General features: G+C 45.0%; 3 protein-coding genes across 17 annotated transcripts in view; 2 read left to right on the top strand and 1 right to left on the bottom strand.

The window, feature by feature from the left end:
* The window catches only part of ASAP2 (ArfGAP with SH3 domain, ankyrin repeat and PH domain 2), a 210,296-nt gene extending 206,648 nt beyond the window's left edge, over positions 1 to 3,648 (top strand). For all 6 annotated transcript variants that reach the window (XM_054245229.2, XM_035273272.3, XM_035273269.3 and 3 more), the window contains one exon: positions 1,244 to 3,648. In XM_054245229.2, the coding sequence (XP_054101204.1) occupies positions 1,244 to 1,318 (75 nt within the window). In that variant the 3' untranslated portion in view covers positions 1,319 to 3,648. The remainder of the gene's footprint in view (positions 1 to 1,243) is intronic.
* ITGB1BP1 (integrin subunit beta 1 binding protein 1) lies at positions 735 to 17,027 on the bottom strand. Of its 9 annotated transcripts, none has more exons than XM_078349985.1 (9): positions 16,872 to 17,027; positions 15,989 to 16,122; positions 12,245 to 13,561; positions 12,058 to 12,163; positions 10,396 to 10,474; positions 8,541 to 8,677; positions 5,895 to 5,987; positions 4,938 to 5,087; positions 735 to 4,382 (listed from the first exon to the last, which is right to left on the bottom strand). In XM_078349985.1, exons 4-9 carry the CDS (start codon positions 12,127 to 12,129, stop codon positions 4,311 to 4,313), a joined length of 603 nt encoding a protein of 200 aa, XP_078206111.1. In that variant the 5' UTR covers positions 12,130 to 12,163; positions 12,245 to 13,561; positions 15,989 to 16,122; positions 16,872 to 17,027; the 3' UTR covers positions 735 to 4,310. The 9 variants fall into 9 exon arrangements, with proteins under 9 accessions (XP_078206111.1, XP_008979402.1, XP_078206113.1 ...); XM_008981154.5 differs by having other exon boundaries at positions 13,451 to 13,561; XM_078349987.1 differs by lacking the exon at positions 4,938 to 5,087.
* Positions 17,028 to 17,125: 98 nt separating this feature from the next.
* Positions 17,126 to 18,802, top strand: part of CPSF3 (cleavage and polyadenylation specific factor 3) — a 52,430-nt gene continuing 50,753 nt past the window's right edge. For both annotated transcript variants that reach the window (XM_008981158.4, XM_002758044.7), the window contains exon 1: positions 17,126 to 17,321. Coding sequence is in view for 1 of the 2 variants with exons in the window: in XM_002758044.7 (XP_002758090.1) it covers positions 17,272 to 17,321 (50 nt within the window). In the remaining variant the exon portion in view is untranslated. The remainder of the gene's footprint in view (positions 17,322 to 18,802) is intronic.

The raw sequence follows: 18,802 nt of genomic DNA, 5'->3' as shown, positions 1-18,802 counted from the left end.
AGGGCTGGGTTCATCGGTCTTACCTGTAGCTTTGTTTGCCCTTAATAGAGTAAAAGTGTCTGTGAATGGGCACGGTGGCTCACACCTGTAATCCCAGCACTTTGGGAGGCTGAGGCAGGCAGAACACTTGAGGTCACAAGTTAGAGACCAGCTTGGCCAATATGGTTCTCTACTAAAAATACAAAAAAATTAGCCAGATATGGTGGCAGGCACCTGTAATCCCAGGTACTTGGGAGGTTAAGGCAGGAGACACATTTGAACCCATGAGGCGGAGGTTGCAGTGAACCAAGATCTCGCCACTGCACTCCAGCCTGGGCAACACAGCCAGATTCCGTCTCTGCCAGACTCCATCTGTCAGTCAGTCAGTCAATCAATAGTGTTTGTGGATTGGGAGTTCCCACCATCAGCCTCACTATAGCACAGACTCAGGGGGGGCCACAGCATCTGGGCTCCAGTGAGGCGAGTGCCCAGCTTGGCTGCACAGAGCCCATGAGTACCTGAACCTACCCTCTCCCTGACCATCCACACACCAGCCAGACCCACCTGCACATGGAGCTTGCCCACCCAGCTCCCACAGTTGCCTCCAACCCACTATCCAGACAGGGCTACAGGCTTAGCCATGTGCAAAGTACCTGCTTATTTCCAAAACTGGAAAATAGAGGCATATAAAGAAAACAGAAGTTGCTCAAACCACAGCACCCCGTCTCCACTCCACAAAAAGCCCGCCATTCATATTTTGGTTGTTTTCAGCCTTTTATTTGCCTACATCATTTGCAGTCTCGAGATCATACTAGGATATAATTTATGTGTCTACCCAGAGCAAACATCAGCGAATAGAGTGGAGACTTCCACAAGGGCTTGACCCGGTGACTTTGCAGCTCACAAACTTGTGACACTCAGTTTCTTCATTCATTGATTCATTCATTCATTCAGAAAAGGCACGTGGGGAGTAGTGGTCAGACAGCTGACCTGTGTGCCTCCCAAGAACAGGTGGCGGTGGCCATCCCCACGAGTGAACATCTGAGACATGGCTGGGAAGAGTTCCTTACACAGGAGAGGCCAGCACTATTTGAAATGTGGTGAGGAGAAAAAGTCGTTTGGATATTTTACCCAAATTATTCCTTGTAGAAGAGTCTTCTGAACCAGTCTTCCTTTTTTTCACCAAATGCTCTACGTAATGCCCTTCAAAGTTTCCACCAACGTTCAGAATTTTAATAACGACCTACACTTTTCTCCATTGCAGATTGGCCACATTGATGGAGATCCCGGTCGCAAAGGCGCGTTCCCAGTGTCATTTGTGCACTTTATCGCTGACTGAATTGCTACTGAAGAAGAGCATTAACAGTTATGTTCCTGTTTCATTATTGGTACCAAAACTCTTGCAGATAACCAGTTTCATGAACTGTTTGTATGGTAGCCCATGTTCTCTAATGCCGCTGCTCTGTTTTAAAAACTCAGAGGCAGTTTTTACATGTCAGTAATTGTTTTTATAATTTATCATTTTCATGAAACACTGCTATGCATTTATTAGGAAAAACTGAATTTCCCAACAGGTGAACTGAAAAGTTATTTTAACTATTATACATAATTGAGATCCTGCCTCTACAGAATTAGCTAAACCTAAAAATGTTTGCATTAAGAGTATTGGAAATAAATTCTTCCTGCATTCCTTGGCCCGATTCTGGAGTTGGTGACCTTTAGCACAGTTCCTTTAGGAGTCCATAGCCCAGCCCTGGACTTTCTCAATAAAATGCCATCAGTTCACCTTTAAAGACACATATTGCTTTGAAATCCACCCAGTGTTTAAAAAGCAACTTGGAAATTTACACATCAGCATTGTACTTTCTAGCCCTAATCTGTGAGACTGCAGCTGTCATTGTATTCTGCATGTGTGTGTAACCAGTTGTGAACAATCAGACTTAACAAAACTACTGACGGTTTATGACAACATAGGGTAACTACAGTTCATCCGTTCCAGGTTATGTGAAACTGCATTTCCTGAATTTGGTTAAAAACTAAGGATGATGGATTGCAAAACAGTTCTTTTAAGTTAGTTGATACGCTTTAGGTGTTTTGGAATTTGTGTTCTTGAACTTCCTGAATCACACAGAAAGCAACTGTACACAATAGAATTCTGTGGCGCAGACCACAATAAATTAACACGTCACTTGCTGTTTCCTATTGAGTGTACCACTGCCTTCCCTTCTAGCCCATGAGGATGTTTACTCAGTTTAGTCTTGTATTTATATAATATTCCAATAGGAATGGTAGTCACACTGTCTTGAAATTTAATCTGTCCATCTGTTTATAATCAAGAACATATCAGAAATCTATAGATCCCAGATAATGAAATACTCCCAAACATCCCAGTTTTTACTATTTAAGGGCATCATATCATTCTTAAGCTAAACGGGGCAGTAGTGGGGGGATTAGGTTGTATACTATAAAATCAAAAGTCATTAGTTTAATGAACTTGACTGTCATACCTCTATTCTGTAATTGCGAAGGTAAGATTCATAGTAGGAATATTGGAAATTTTGGCACTCTGAGAATAAATAGGCATGTGATACCCACTTGGACTCTGAACAAAAGTAAAGGAATAAATTTGAGTATAGGCCTGGAAAGTGAGGCAGCAGTGCTGTTACTGCATTTGTCGCGATGGTACATTTGATTGCAGCAGCCTGTCTTCATTATGCAAGGCTCTGTACGTGTAGAGGTTTTGTTTTTTGGCGTTGTACTTTTTGTTGTTGTTACCAAGGCAGAACAAACTGGAATGTTTTATGATGTTGTATAGCAATCGCTTTTTGCCTTTCAAAGTTCCAGGCAAAAATCTGTTAGATCTGTAATTAAGTCTTTTTTTTTTAAGTACTACATCTGTTTTCACTAATTGTTCATTTCTGTTGTTTGAACCCTCAGTTTTTTCATAGGTTTAAGAAAGTAAACAGATGTATTTTGCACCGTGCACTTATGTCTCTAACAACCCTCCTACGTCTGTATTTATAGTCAGCCTTTTGACCGCCTGGTGCCAGCTATATAAAGAATAAAGTTGATTCATATCAACATTTGAACTCTAGTCCCAAATTAATCTATCAGGTTTACTGGTACATAAATATCTAGGAAATATTTTTCCAGTCTACAATTTGGTGCTATTGTGCAGTAACTAATAGTACCCTTACCGGAGGAGAAATTCTATTAATGTCCCTGCTAGTGGCCTCTTATTTGCTCTTTGCAAATTAAAAAAAAAAAAAAGCAACTGAGAGAAAGAAAAGCATTGTAGATATCTATTTATATTTAAAGTTTACGTTTCATGAACTTCAGCCACAGGATTCTGGCATTTTGCATGCCATGCTCCATCAAATCTAGGGATGGTGACTCAGAAGTATGCGCCCAGACTAATAGTTCCTGTGTGATCCGTTAAGGGGTGGATAACATCACATGCAGCTTAGGATGCTGTTTCGGGATGTATGATATTCAGTTCCTTCACCTGATTACTTTGGTCTGGTTGCAGCACAACCTGTATATATTGTATAACCAAAATTATTTTCATTGTCCTTAATGCAGTGATTTATAATTAGAGCATGTTTAGTAAGTTTACTCTTGTTAACTAGTCATTTGACTGGAAAAAAAAATAAAATACTTTTAAATGGACATGGTTCTATTTTTAATGTATTTAATCTTTAAAGTTTTGCATAGTGACAGTCCTTTTTTAAAAAAAAAAAAAAAAAAACAAAGGTACCATATCACTGTACGAGTGACCCTTTACATACTACTTAATCATGGGCAGTAATCTTTTAAGGTTCTGTTAACTCTAGGAGAAGCACTGTGGTTTGCCAGCATGTTACCTTGACTGGGACACTTCCAAAAACCTACTTTATGTGTCTTACATTGGCAATGTCACTGTTCCAAACCAGCATGAATCCAGGTCCCCAGTCCACACCTCTGCTGGATGGAGGTCCATGCCAGTGATACCACATCACTGGGAAGCCACTACTGAACATGCCATCAGTCTTCCTCAGGCCCTCAGTGGACCTCTGTGACACCTAGGCTTCTGTGACAATTAGGTTAAGCTTATTTGAATTAGAAAAAGACAAATGAGGCTTTATCCCAGAAAGTAGATGACTTCATTGAGAGTTAACTCACTGTGTAATATGACACATTTTAATAAACTAATGATCAGCATTTCACACAATGCATTTTCTTCAGAAAATCCAGAGCAAGGGGTGACTTCATTATTTCCGTAACAGTTCAGTATTGCAGATTGAAAACAACTGAACTTTCAGATGAAGCTGACTTCTACTTGATGGCAGGATTCAAGGTTTCTCAGATGTTAATACAGAGTCAAAAGCGGTGGATAAAACCTTGCAAATGGCTTGTGCTTGTTCCTGCATTACATGAAAAGATATAGTAAGAGCAGCATCCATCGATCTCTCCCTGAACTTAATTTGGCTCACAGAGGCTTAAACCTGACCCTCTTAACACCTCTCCTAAGCCTATAATCAACAGTTTTGGAAAGTCAACAGCACGTGCCTGCCTGTGTCAGTGGAATCCTGTGAGCTTCCCTGCACGTGGGCCCTTTCTGCCCTCCTTGAGAGAAGAGCAAACACAGCTACTTCAGCCTGAGAAGGCTGATCACGCAGTCCAGGACGGCAACAACATTTAGAAATGGAGGGAACCTTTAGCCCCTAGAGGATACACTTTTCCTTAGTTGCTTTGTTTGCCTTAAACCTTTAAATCCAGACACGAGTGCTGCCATTGGCCCTAATAGTTCACAGACCTGCACCAAGTCTGGCCAGCCGGCTGACCTCGGCTCCACTAAACTATCCCTAGGCCAGATACTCCATCTAGAATGGATTGTATTTCTCCAGCCTTCAAAAACAGTCTCTGGGTTTTGCGAGGATGAGACCAAAGTTTCAGAGTAAAAAAGTAACTAGTCTCACCAAGCTGTTGCACTGATACACCCACAGGCTGTATTCTTCATTGCTTGCATCTGTGGTCTTCAGAGCCAGTAAGCTTTTTCCTGCCCCCAGACCATCATCGTAACACACCATCCGGATTATTAAGTAGAGAGCATGCCTGTGCAAAACATCCTGCAGAAGTCAGGAAAGATTCCGACAGATCAGAACTTTTTTTTTTTTTGAGATGGAGTTTCGCTGTTGTTACCCAGACTGGAGTGCAATGGCACAATCTCGGCTCATCACAACCTCCGCCTTCTGGGTTCAAGGAATTCTCCTGCCTCAGCCTCCTGAGTAGCTGGGACTACAGGCGTGCACCACCATGCCCAGCTAATTTTTTTTGTATTTTTAGTAGAGACGGGGTTTCACCTTGTTGACCAGGATGGTCTCGAGCTCTTGACCTCATGATCCACCAGCCTTGGCCTCCCAAAGTGCTGGGATTATAGGTGTGAGCCACCACGCCCGGCCCAGAACTCTTAAATGTCTGTTAGTCCTATGACACACCGTCCCAGACAGTGAGGCTTTAAACAGCTTTCTCACCCCCAAGGATGTTCCCATACGCTGGTGTTGGGCCATCTCCCTTCAGGATCATGCCTTCCTACTTAAATTCCACAAGACAGGAGTGGAGGGATCTAAACTGACCATCCCAGTGTCTGTGCCCACCTTCCGAGCTGACACCTGCTCTTAATTGACCTTAGTCGAAAATGCATTTGGAGCCATCATTTTTGGGTTGGGGGTGGGGCTGGTTGCATGTGCCCTTCCAGCACAGGAGAGAAAGGAAGTCCCTACTCACCCTAAGAAATTGGTCAGGTTTCAGACCACCAGGAATGTTTACAAACCAATCACTGCAAACAGGAGTAGCCTTAATTAAAAGGGGGCTCTTAATGGCCTGAAATCCTATTATCCAAAACACATTTTTTCTTAATAAATTATATTACTTACATATTGATCTGATGTTGATACTTTTATGCCATACTTGGAAACTCCCATAATAAATTCTTCCTCCGGAGGAACAAAAGGCAACTTTCCATCTTGCTTTAAAGTAAAAATAAATTACATGATAAAGATTAAAAGTATGTTAGTCTTAAGTCTCACTAGTCACTTTTAGTATCTGGCCATCACAAGCCCAAACCCTTTAAAGAATGTGAGGCATCAGTCTTCCCAAGAGGAAGAAATCATCACCCAAGCAGGGAACAGTTAATGGCCCCAAGGAGGCAGGCAACAGAAGCTTCTCCAAGAAAAAGAGGAAATTCTCCAAAGAGCCGGTCAGCAGTGGACCTGAAGAGGCTGCTGGCAGTAACAGCAGCTCCAAGAAGAAAACGCTCCATAAAGCAGCCCAGGAAGATTAGAATGCAAATGGACATTCTCTGGGAGGCGAGGCGTACCACGGCCCAAGGTGACATTTCCCACCCTGTGTCCTGTTCCCCACTAAAAACAAATTCATACATACAAAAAAAATAATGTGGGGTACACACATTAGCCAGGAAACAGTTTCTCTCCACAGAGGCAGAAGAAACATTTCCCCCCATTTAAAAAAAGATTTTTAATTTTAAAAAAATTTTTGAGACAGAGTGTCACTCTGTCACCCAGGCTGTAGTACAGTGGCATGATCTCAGCTCATTGCAATGTCTGTCTCCTGGGTTCAAGCACATCCAGCTAGTTTTTGTATTTTCAGTAGAGATGGGTTTCACCATGTTGGCCAGTCTGGTCTTGAACTCCTGACCTCAAGTGATCCACCCACCACGGCCTCCCAAAGTGCTGGGATCACAGGCATAAGCCACTATGCCCAGCCGAGTTCCCCCTTAAATGGCAATTCAGATTACTGATGTTGTCCTTCAGATAGGTATCTTCCTTTACTTTCATAAAGACATGATACTTCATTTCTGGTTTTTTTGAGGGGACAATCTCACTTCTGTTACCCAGGCTGGAGTGCAGTGGTACAATGATGGTTCACTGCAACCTTGACCTCCTGGGCTCAAGGAATCCCCCGCCTCAGCCTTCTGAGTATGTGAGACTACCTGTGCGCAACACCACACCCAGTTGATTTTTTAAAATGTTTTGCAGAGATGAGGGTCTTGCCCAAGCTGGTTTTTCATTTTGTTTTGTTTTGTTTGAGATGGAGTCTCACTGCATCACCCAGGGCTGCAGTGCAGTGGTGCAATCTTGGCTCACTACAACCTCTGCTTCCTGACTTGAAGTGAGCAGCTCAACCTTAGCCTCCCAGGCGCACGCCACCATACCCAGCTAATTTTTGTATTTTTAGTAGAAACAAGGTTTCACCATGTTGGCCAGGCTGGTCTTGATCTCCTGGCCTCAAGTGATCTGCCCACCTCAGCCTCCCAAAGTGCTGGGATTACAGGCATGAGCCACTGTGCTCAGCAATTTAAAAAATCTTTTGGAGAAACAAGGTCTCGCTGTGTTTCCCAGGCTGGTTTCAAACTCCTGGGTTCAAGTGATAGTCCCCCCTCCCCCCAGCCCTGCCTCCCAAAGTCTTGGAATTACAGGCGTGAGCCACCATGCCCTTCCACGTTTTATTTCATGTTCTTGTTTTCCATGACTTAAGAGTTTACACATTCTTAAAATTAACTAATACTCTGAACAGATGACAGAATCCTTCTATTGCAGTAGTATCCCTCCCTCTGTTAATGAGCACATAAAAAAGTAATTTCATTTTCTAGAAACTCCAGAAGCAATTTACTTTTTTTTCTTATTAGTGAATTAAGTCTTGGCTCATCTCCTTGCACCATCGGCAAGGATACAGATTTTATAACATTTCATGCTATGTACCTTATACTTTTGATTTATCTTAATATTCATTCTTAATTTTCCTTCATGATGATTACTTTTTATCAAGAAGATAAAAAGTAACCTTTTTGAAACCCACCTCACCTCAATTCTTGTTGGAAACCTCGAATGGATAAACATATATGTTTGGTCGACATCATTATGAATAAGATTATTCAGACACGGAACTGGTCTGATAGTGGTATGTAAGGTTTAGCCAGATTATTTTAAAAGAACTTATGGAATATAACCAATCACTGCAATCAGTTCTTCATTTAAATAGGATCAATCAGCCCCATAAAAAAGTATTAATAGGCCAGGCACGGTGGCTCATGCCTGTAATCCCAGCACTTTGGGAAGCTGAGGCACGCGGATCACTTGAGGTCAGGAGTTTGCAACCAGCCTGGACAACATGGTGAAACCCTGTCTCTACTAAAATATAAAAAAATTAGCTGGGCGTGGCAGCTACTCAGGAGGCTGAGGCAGGAGAATCGCTTGAACCCGGGAGGCAGAGGTTGCAGTGAGCCAAGATCACGCCACTGCACTCCAGCCTGGACAACAAGAGCAAACCTCCATCTCAAAAAATAAAAAAAAGTACTGAGTTTGAAGGAAGGAGCAGGACCGGTGCTTCTCAGCGGCTCAGAGCTCACACACACCTGCAGTGGTGACTGGGGAGGGTGCTTCCGGTTCAGAGCAAGGAGAGTGGTACCCAGGGGACCCAAAGAGTGAGCACCTTGCCCCAAAGCCATGAGTTGGCTCCCCAGATTCTCATAACCAGAGAGTTATGGATTTTTTTTTTTTTACCTGAGCAACATCTATGTAGTTTATCAGGTCCAAGGGTCCTTCAAGACCTTCTCCCTCAGACAGTTTCAGTTTCTCAATGGCACCAACATATTTTATTCGAAATTCTGCACAGGTATCTGAATTACTGTTGCTTTGTCCTAAAGATGAAAGAAAAGTTTTAAGACTTCAGAAGAAATATTCGCATTACAGGGTATCCTCAGTCCCTTCCCAAATAAAAACCAGACTGTCATTAGAACACAACCACTAACTATAAATTTTGTAATACAAAATATTTTTATATAATGCGGTAGAACTTAAAATTTCACTAACCTTTTCCTCAGTGACTCATGGTATACTAAATACATGATTCAAAGGTCTCAATAATAGGTTAATCTTCACTTCAAAACAGTAAAGAAAAGGTCACTGCATAATGATTACCTTTATGATGAATGATAATTATTTTTGGTCCTTTCTCCCTCTTCACCATTTTTTCCCCCGTAGAGACAGGGTTTGACCTCCTTGCCCAGGCTGGTCTTGAACTCTTGAGCTCAAGTGATCCTCCTACCTCACCTCTGGAATTACACGCATGGGCCACTGCGCCTGGCCTACCATGTTAGCTCTCTTTCCTCGTTCAGGAAGCCTAGTCTTCCGCCACCATTCATAGAAAAGACCGCAGAGTTTTTCTTTTTAATGTCGACGGAACAGCAGGCAGGAAGTCTCTTAACATGACAGCAATGGTTGAAGAATTGTGTGTGTGCCACTAAATCTAGCCAATATAAAAATTACTACAAACAACTTATCATCTCAACCAGATTAAGGAACTACTATATGATTAGTTTTAAGTTATGTAATAAAAAAGATGCTCACATCTTTAATAATTGTAAAGGCATCTGGCAGTAAAGGCAATGGACAATGCTAGAACATTCTCTGCTACATATTCCCTAGTACGGGTTCCTGAAGGAGAAAGAGGAATTCAGACAAGACGAACATATTTCCAGTTAGTCACCAGCTACTTAGGGAGCTTGGGTTAGAAGCCACCTCTTGATTTCTTTTTTTTTTGAGATGGAGTCTCACACCACTGCCCAGGCTGGAGTGCAGTGGTTCAATTCTTGGCTCACTACAACCTCTGCCTCCGGGTTCAAGCGATTCTCCTGCCTCAGCCTCCTGAGTAGCTGGGACTACAAGTGTGTGCCACCACACCAGCTAATTTTTTGTATTTTTAGTAGAGACGGTTTCACCATGTTGGCCAAGCTGGTCTGGAACTCCTGACCTCAGGTGATCCACGACCTCGGCCTTCCAGAGTGCTGGGATTACAGGCGTGCACCACCATGCCTGGCCTATTTCTAAGGATCTACTAATTTGGGGTAACTGCAAAAATATCTGCAAAGGTCTGGGACAGACACTCCCCTTAATTATTTGTGTTCGTGGTGGTCGTGAGCTGGTGAATCTCTGGGTTCCCTGGGGTAAAGGAGTGGCTCCTTAGCCCTTTAATCACCAAGACATTTCTCCTATTCCCCATAAACATAGGTCCAAAAGAATTCAACTTCTGCCACCTAATTTATTTTATTTTTAATTTTTGTGGGTACAAAGTAGGTGTATGTATTTATTGCCATCCCAATGCTTAAAAAACTACTTTGAAACTTCCAGTTTGCCCATGTGCCTGTGCCAATCCCCAAAGGCTATGTGGTTTTCACCAAGCGCACCATAACCTCAACCCATGTCCCACCAAATCTTGGTCCACTTCTACACTCTCATCAGAAGTGGCAAAGAAGAGGAAGAAAGCCACAAATACTGAAGAACTCATTGTGCTACCCTAGGAAAACTACATGAATGCAATTGAAAAGCAGACAATAAATGATCTAACCCTTTTATGTACCTGAGCTTTTGGTGGAATCTGTGTCGAGGCTGGCCACAGTGCTGGATCGTGAAAGACCCCCAAGGCTAGAATCTACAGACTGAGGAACAGAAAAACAGGTAAGTGAAAAACCTACACAGAAGCAGCCGTGTCTTCTCTGAAGTCCTCTAAGCCATTCAAAGTATTATTATTATTTTTTTTTTTTTTGAGACGGAGTTTCGCTCTTGTTGCCCAGGCTGGAGTGCAATGGCGTGATCTCGGCTCACCGCAACCTCCGCCTCCTGGGTCCGGGCAATTCTCCTGCCTCAGCCTCCTGAGTAGCTGGGATTACAGGCATGTGCCACCATGCCCAGCTAGTTTTTTGTATTTTTAGTAGAGACGGGGTTTCACCATGTTGACCAGGATGGTCTCGATCTCTTGACCTTGTGATCCACCCGCCTCGGCCTCCCAAAGTGCTGGGATTACAGACTTGAGCCACCGCGCCCGGCCGCCATTCAAATTATTTGTCAGAATTGAGCTGACACATACAAAATCACATCAATTACTCAGGCATATCAACTGTGACCGATTTTTCTTAAGACAAACTCTGTAACAAACTTAAAAAAAAAAATCACATAGTCTCAACTGTTCGTTTGTCCCATGACATAACACTGGATAAATGCGGTGGCAATATTCTTCGTCCAAATTGAAGCCATTACCACCACCTTACAAGATGCCTTCTATGAAGATTCTTGTGAACATCTATGCCTTGCTTTCACATTAGTTCCACTGAACCCAGAACAAACCCTGTGCAGAAAGCCAGGCAAGGACCATTATCCCTGCTTAATAAGAGAGACAGATGCGTGGTGACTTCGCCAAGGTCACATCCAGTAAATGTCTCTGATCTCAAAACTAGCTCTCTAATCCTGGATCTGTGGTCCAGGGCTTCTGCAATTATTCTGACTAGTATCTGGCCTGCAGCAGGAATTCGGAGGCTTTCTGGCAGGGCAGAGTAGACTATTATGTGAACTGTCACAAAAAAATAACAACAAAAAACATGTGACCCAGGTCCCATGAGACCTCACCTCAAAATCTCTCCAGAGCCTGCGGTTCTGACCCACCTTAGCCTCCCAAAATGCTAGGATTACAGGTGTGAGTCACCGTGCCGGCGCTATGTTTATACTCTTTATTGAAAAATAAATTATCTGTCAGTCAACAAGAAATCACTTTATTCTTTGAGACAAAAGTCGCCAGTTTACTAGCTCCTCAAAGGTTTGTTTTGCATGAATTAAATCCATGCTTACCTTCCAACAGCATTCAGTCTCTGGTATACAGGCATCTGCCAATCTCACTCTTAAGTAAAGATAATTATGCACACCATAAACCCTAGAATTCAAGAGATCCAGCCCCCTAATGCCTGCAATTTCTATCATTTAAAATGTTTTTAAATCAGTGCTTATTTCAATGAGACCATCATAGATCATGTCCCATCCAGTTTAATGGATTTAAGAATTTTAGAAAACCTATCAAAATGATTAAAATTAAACCAACCACAGAATGCCCCTCTAGTGCAAAAAGTAAATGTTAAAACACACCTAGTTTGAAGGTTATCAGGAGGTCTGCCCATGGTCAGTATCCTCCATACAATACCAGCTAGAAGAAACAAAACTCTTTATGTTTCTGTTCCAAATTCCATTTCCCTACCTTGCTCTTAGTACTGATTTCACTGCTTTGGGAACTGCTACTACTGTGTCGTTTCTTGCCTTTGCGAAACATTTTTCACCACCATTGCTCATCCAGAGAAGATCTCCTGGAGAAACAAATATTGGTTACAGTTACACCGGGAAAAGCAACCTTTTCTTTTTTTTAAGACATAGCGTCTGACTCTTACCCAGGCTGAAGTGCAGCGGCACAAACATGGCTTTCTGCAGTCTTGACCTCCTGGGATCAAGCGATCCTCCCACCTCCACCTCCGCCTCCCTGAGTAGCTTGGACAACAGGCATGTGCCACCACACCCAGCTAATTTCATTTTTTGTAGCGACGGGATCTTGCCACGCTGGCCAGGCTGGTCTCAAACTCCTGCTCTCAGGTGATCGTCCTGCCTTGGCTTCTCAAAGTGCTGGGATTACAGCTGTGAGCCGCTGCGCCCAGCCAGGAAAAGCAGCTTTGATACTGGTTACATCAGGAATCCAACACTAAATCACTTTATGCATAATAGAAATAAAAATCATCTATTCCTTCCAGTTCCATGGATGTGTTCCTTTTCTATAAAACTTCTCCCTTGTATACTATTCCTTTTCATTCTTTCCTACTAAATTACAAAAAATTAACCCAATAAGCAAAAAACGCAGAAACCTTCTTGTCCTATACGGAGGTGTGAAAAGCACTTTTCTCAAAAGTATCGGACATGTCGCCTAGTTCTCAAAATTTCAAGTGTCTTACTTCTCTTCAATTGATTCAAGATTTTAGCAAAACATGCTGTGATACACTGGATGTTCAGCCAAGATACTGAGACCAATAACTATCTCAGCTTCACATTCTATACTTGGCAGGGCTAAGACAGACACGCCTCTCAGAAATGTGCATTTTTCTTGAAGTCTTGAAATGCTTTTAAGTAAAAGCTGACATAAAGACATTCCCAGACGCCAGCACTTCACCGCCCCACTGTACTAAGGGCAGGTAAGGAGACAACCTTGCTTCCCAGTGTCTGTGTTACATATTTCTTTTTTTTGCAATTAATAATTAATGCCTTGGAAATGTAAGAGTCATCCTTGCCAACTGTATAGGAGAGCATATATTATACTTAGCAAGTTTACCTCCATGGAGCTACACAGCTCACAGAACTCCCGGGAGCCTCACAATAACCTTGTGACGTATTCATTTGCTCTACTGATGCTTTTTAAGGACATACCATATGCCACACGCTCTGCAGGGCTCTAAGCTCTCCCTTTAGGGGCTCACAGAGGTGGGTTATAATTTGCCTTTTATAGATGAGGGAACTGTGACTTGCCTTTCAAGAGGATTTATGAGTAAGATAACCTGACCAATTTTTACCAAAAACTGTATTCTCCAGAGGGAGCAAGAAAATCTGCTTACTATAGAACTGAACACTATTTGACTGTCTTCAAAGGTCCCACATACAGCGGTCTGCACAGAGGGATTCCTGTCATTCTGACCTGGATGGTGCTTTTCAGAGGAACAATGTACCTGATGAAGGAAAAAGAACAAGTGACTCATGCGGTAGTCAGTGACAGCCCCTGCAGCAACCCAAAGACGCTCTGTATTTGGAGACCCCACGCTACGTCCACTTACTAGGGGGTGACCTTAGGCCACCTGCCCAAGTCTGACCCCTGAGCCCAAGCTTTTTAATCAGCCTCATCATCCCATTTATTTCTATATTTTTGCTTTATTTGTGGGGTAGCAGGAAAATCTGATTTATTCATTCATTCCTAGATAGTCAGTGAGCACCTGCCAGATGTCAAGGACGCATCAGTGAACGAAACAGACAAAGCCCCTGACCTCAGGGAACCCGTTCTTAGCCAGAGTAGACAGACCAACAAGAAAAACAAACATAACATTTATTATTAGGAAACAGTTGCTATGAGGGAAACTAACTCAAGTTAAGAAGATACAGACTGCTAGAAGGAAGGGGTGGGTATTTTAGAAAGATGTTTTAGATCTTCTTCTGAATGAAGTGAGGGCAGCCATAAATAGCCTGGAGGCAGGCAATGCTGTGCAGGTAGAGAGGTGGCCTGAGGGAACGATCAAGGGCGTCTGGCTAGAGTGGGAGCAGGAGGACAGCAATCGACCAGGACGAAGAGCCACAGAAGGCCAGGCAGGCCGTGGTAACAGTGGACTTTTTGAGTTTAACAGGAAGACTCTGAAGGCTTTTTATTTTATTTTTTGCTTATCTGCTGTGATCTTCTGGAATGGAATAGAGGCTTTATTTTTTTTTTAGACCAAGTCTTGCTCTGTCACCAAGCTATAGCATAGTGGCAAGATCCTGGCTCACTGCAACCTCCACCTCCCAGGTTCAAGCGATTCTCCTGCCTCAGCCTCCCAAGTAGTCGCAATTGCAGGCACACACCACCACACCCAGCTAATTTTTGTATTTTTAGTAGAGACAGGGTTTTGCCATGTTGGCCAGGATGGTCTTGATCTCCTGACCTCATGATCTGCCAGCCTCAGCCTCCCAAAGTGCTGGGATTACAGGCATGAGCCACCACGCCTAGCCTAGCCACCATGCATGGAGGCTTTTAAAAAGCAGTTTAGTGACACAATCAGGTATCTTCTGTTTTCTAAACAATGACCCTGGCTGCCAGGTAGGGAACTAACTCCAAAGGATAAGAGTAAAAATAGAGCGATGAGCTGGAAGACTACTGCTGATGATTATTGCAAAGGAGAACCTTACCAGCACAGTGGGAGGTTCTTGTCAGTGGGAGGTGGCAGGAGAGCCTTATTCCAAGGTCTGTACAAAACTAGGTTAACCTAGCAGCATAAGAACCATGTTAATGGCTCTGACAGGTTAAAATGTTGGTGTATAGCATATTTAAGCATCTTATACTTAAGTATATACAAATACATATTTATATATAGGTAACAATTTTAAATATGATTTAAAATTTAAATCAAAACTTATTTTAAAAACAAAATGTGATTCCACTGTTAGTGGAATCCCAAAGCATCTCCTTAAATCCCTTAACACTGAAGTGGCTGGAAAATCATGACACGCAATGCCTTTGCAACTCCTTAGGGCTTTCTTCCCATCTTCAATCCAGGCGCTTAGGGAAAAGCAGCTTTTATTAATGTCTTTGCTACCTGCTGCAATCTTGATGCATGTTCTTAAGGAAATCATTCTTGCCTCAAAATTATTCATGCATCAAAATGAGGCCAATGATCCTGATTGGCACTTGGATGCTCAGCAGGCTCATCAAATGCAAAGATGTCTCATCCTCCCCTCCAGATCTGCCCCTCTCCTCCCATCTCCTCTGCCTGTCAGGAAATTTTATTATTGCTGGGGAAACCAGGAAATTATGAACTCCTTGCTGTCCTTCAGGCCCCACATCCAATCTGGCACCAAGAACTACTGAAGACCCCACCTGAAGAGCTCTCTGAGCCAGCTCTCCACCAGGGCCCCCCATGTCACTATAGACCATGGGCATATATACTATCATTTTAGAATCTGATGAATATGATGGATCCTCACCCTATAAAAATGTGAATGCATACCAAGTTTGGCATGCAATTTAAGGAATTCACAAACCTGAGGATATTTCATGGATAAGGGACCTTGTCCTACTGGATTCCCTACCACTTTAAATCTACCACCACACTGAAGCCAAAACGATTACAATGATTTCTCTCAAACATAGATCTGGTGCCTCCAGCCTGCTGACAATCTTTCACTGGTTCTCCAAAGTCAAAGAAAGTCAATGTTCTTCAGCAGGACACGCCAGGTCCTCCAGGACCCAGCTCCTAACCACCTTTCCACCTTCCATCCTCCAAAACCCGGGTACCGTTAAGTGATCTCGGCAAGGCAAAGCTGCTCGTGGTTCTCAGCGCCCTGCTCCACGTGCCCCTGATTTGCCGAGCCCGGGACGTCCTTCACCTTTCAGTCGCTCGGCTACCTCTTACCTTTCAAGGTCCCTTTCAGGCTGCAGGCCTTCCTGGGACCCAAGCCTGAGCTAAGGGACCCACAGCTTGAGTGCATCCCCTGATCACAGCGCCACGATCCGCTGTGGCCTCTGATCTCACTCTCCCAGCTGCACCTGGTCAAAGGCGGAGATCGGTGATTCCTCTCTGCGCAGGCAGAGCATCTGGCAGAGACGCACTTACTGAAGCCGAGAACTTTCTGGGGAGGTGACACCCCAACAGCAATTCCCCTGTACCAAGCGCCTACCACGTGTCATGCACGGTGCTAGGTGCACATATCCCTCTCACCCTTACTGACCAGCAAGGCTCCAGGGTAACAGCCCCTTTCCAACGAGGATGCCAAAGTGCCCAAAGAGTCAGTGACCTGCCCAGGGTCACCAGGGTAAGGATGGATGGGGCCAAGCTCTGGGCCTAGGGAAAGCCGGCTCCAAAGTTCCTCCCAGACGCCGGCCTGCTTAGCACCTGTCTGTCACCATGATGGAGCAACGGCCACGTGCCGGGTGCGGAGGATGTGACAGCAAAGGGGGCAGACAACCCCGACTCTGCTCAGCTGGAGGCGGCCGAAGCCGGGCAGAGGAAGAGGCAGGGAAACGGCCCGCGCTGCCCGCTTTGCCTCCCCTCCGGGCCGACAGCGGCTCGGGAAGCTGCGGTCCACGACGCCGACTACCGACCCGCGGGTCCAGGCTCCTCACCCGCGCCCAGACAGCGCGGCCCCGCCCGGAACCAAGCCCGTGCCCCGCATCTCTCCTCCGCCCTCCCCGCGGCCCCACCCATCCGTCCCTGCGATCTGCGCCGCTCTCAGGGCCGTGTTCCCGCCAGGCCTCCGCGAGCTCGGCCCCAGGAGGGACGAGGGCCGGGCGCTCACCTAGCGGCCTCGGGCTCATCCCCGGGCTGCGGACTTCGGGGTCCGAGTTGGAGCGCCGCAACCTTCGGCGCCCGGGCAGCTACTCCCGTTCTCGCTCCAGCGCCAGCTTTTCCAGCGCTCTTGCCCACGTCCACCGGGCCCCGCCTCCGAAACTATGCGCAGGCGCAGTCCTGACGTCCCGCCCCCGGCTCCCGGACCACGAGTAGTGGGAAGCCTCGCGAGCCGCGTACCCCGGCCGGAAGCCGAGGGGAGGAGTCTAATGCCGCGGGCTCCGGAGTGACGGAAGTTCTGATCTTGGTGGATGGGGTTCTTCCTTCTTAATTTGGCCGTGGCTGTGCTTTTGATTTAAGAACACCCCGGCGACTGTTCCTCACCCCTACTTCGCCCTCACACTTTTGGGATGTCTGCGATTCCTGCTGAGGAGAGCGACCAGCTGCTGATCCGACCCCTGTAAGGGACCAGCGAGAGAGGGAATGAAGCGACGGGCTGTGAGGGGCACGAGGGGTAACCGGAGACTTTGGCCTCCTCCGTCGCCCCCGCTCCCACCTACCCCGGCAGCCGGCCCTTGGTCCGCGCTTGCAGGCCAGGCTTCTCAGGCTCCAGGGGTTGGAGAACCATTGATCGGAAGGAGCCTGCTAGAGTGAACGGGATTTTGCTTGTTGTTCAGTTTCAGGGCGGGGTATGTTGGAGTCGGAGGAAAAAAAAGTTTAGAGGGCCACGGGTCGCTTTCGTACACGCTAAAAATGTTGTCATTTAGCACTAGCACGGATCTCTGCGCGTCAGGGCAAGCCGTGAGGGAGCCGGTGACGCTGATGGCGGAGAGGATGAGAGGAGGACCTGAATGAGGCTACAGCGGTGCAAGGAAGAACTAAGTCTGTTTCTTAACACCAGGGCTTGACATGTGCCCGGTTATTAGGGTCTTGCTGTGAGTTTCGATCTTCTCAGCTCAGGCGCTAGTAGAATAAGAAAGGTGTAAAGCTGAAGAGGACAGGAGAAAGTGCAGGGGGCGTTAGGGACAAAAACTCAGCTCTCGACTGTCCATAAGGAGAGTGGCCTTTCAGTGGACATGGCCTTCATCAGTCTGGAATGCTGCTGAAGGGGAGATGCAAATGTAGAGAACTTGAATTCCTACAGATGAGCATTTCGAATCCACAGCATGTTTATTGTTAGATATTAGTTACCACAACATGAATATACATTTTACAAAAGGTAGAAAGTATCTTCTTTACACATTCATTCAGTAAGGCTTCACTGAGCACCTGATTGAGTCTGTTTCCTTCTGCTTAACACCTGTCATCCCTTCCTGTGATGAGCAAACACTAAGTGTCAGGCACCACACATGGGGATACAGATGCAACAGAGGGCCCTGTTAATTGCTGTCGCCCTTTTGAAGAGAATTACAGTGCACAACGGGAAGTATTGGAGAGCTACTTTGGAATAATAGGAGACCATTACTTTGAAGTCAAACCTGAAATTCATTATCTACTTGACTACTTACTAGGACAGCAACCTCACTCGTTTTCTTTTATGGAAGTAAGAGAAAAATCTGAAGAGTAAGGATCGTGGTAGATGCTTTTAATTAACAGCTAATCTAAGAGCTAAGGTAGACACTGCACTGAGCACTGTGAAAGTATGGAAAACGGATTTCTGACAGATTGAGGGGAAAAGGATACCTCATGCATCCTGAAAACTGTGATGCTTGAGTCCTAAAGAATGAGGAGGAGTTAAAGCGTGGGGGCCAGGATGTTCTAGGCAGTGGAAGTGGCACATATGGAAGTGAGAGTGGGCCGGGCACGGTGGCTCATGCCTGTAATCCCAGCACTTTGGGAGTCTGAGGCGGGTGAATCACCTGAGGTCAGGAGTTCGAGACCAGCCTGACCAATATGGAGAACCCAGTCTCTGCTAAAAATACAAAATTATGCATGGTGGTG

Source organism: Callithrix jacchus, chromosome 14 (genome assembly GCF_049354715.1).
Source record: "Callithrix jacchus isolate 240 chromosome 14, calJac240_pri, whole genome shotgun sequence".
Classification (NCBI taxonomy): domain Eukaryota; kingdom Metazoa; phylum Chordata; class Mammalia; order Primates; family Cebidae; genus Callithrix; species Callithrix jacchus.
Note: the sequence above shows the minus strand (reverse complement) of the source record. Positions and strands in the feature narration are given on the sequence as shown.

Coding starts and splice junctions, on each gene's coding strand:
- ITGB1BP1 (XM_078349985.1), bottom strand. CDS start 12,129: ATGTTTCGCAAAGGCAAGAAACGACACAGTAGTAGCAGTTCCCAAAGC. Junction 10,475..12,057: donor AAATCAGTACTAAGAGCAAG/GTAGGGAAATGG, acceptor TCTGTTCCTCAG/TCTGTAGATTCTAGCCTTGG. Junction 5,988..8,540: donor ACTACATAGATGTTGCTCAG/GTAAAAAAAAAA, acceptor TTTACTTTAAAG/CAAGATGGAAAGTTGCCTTT.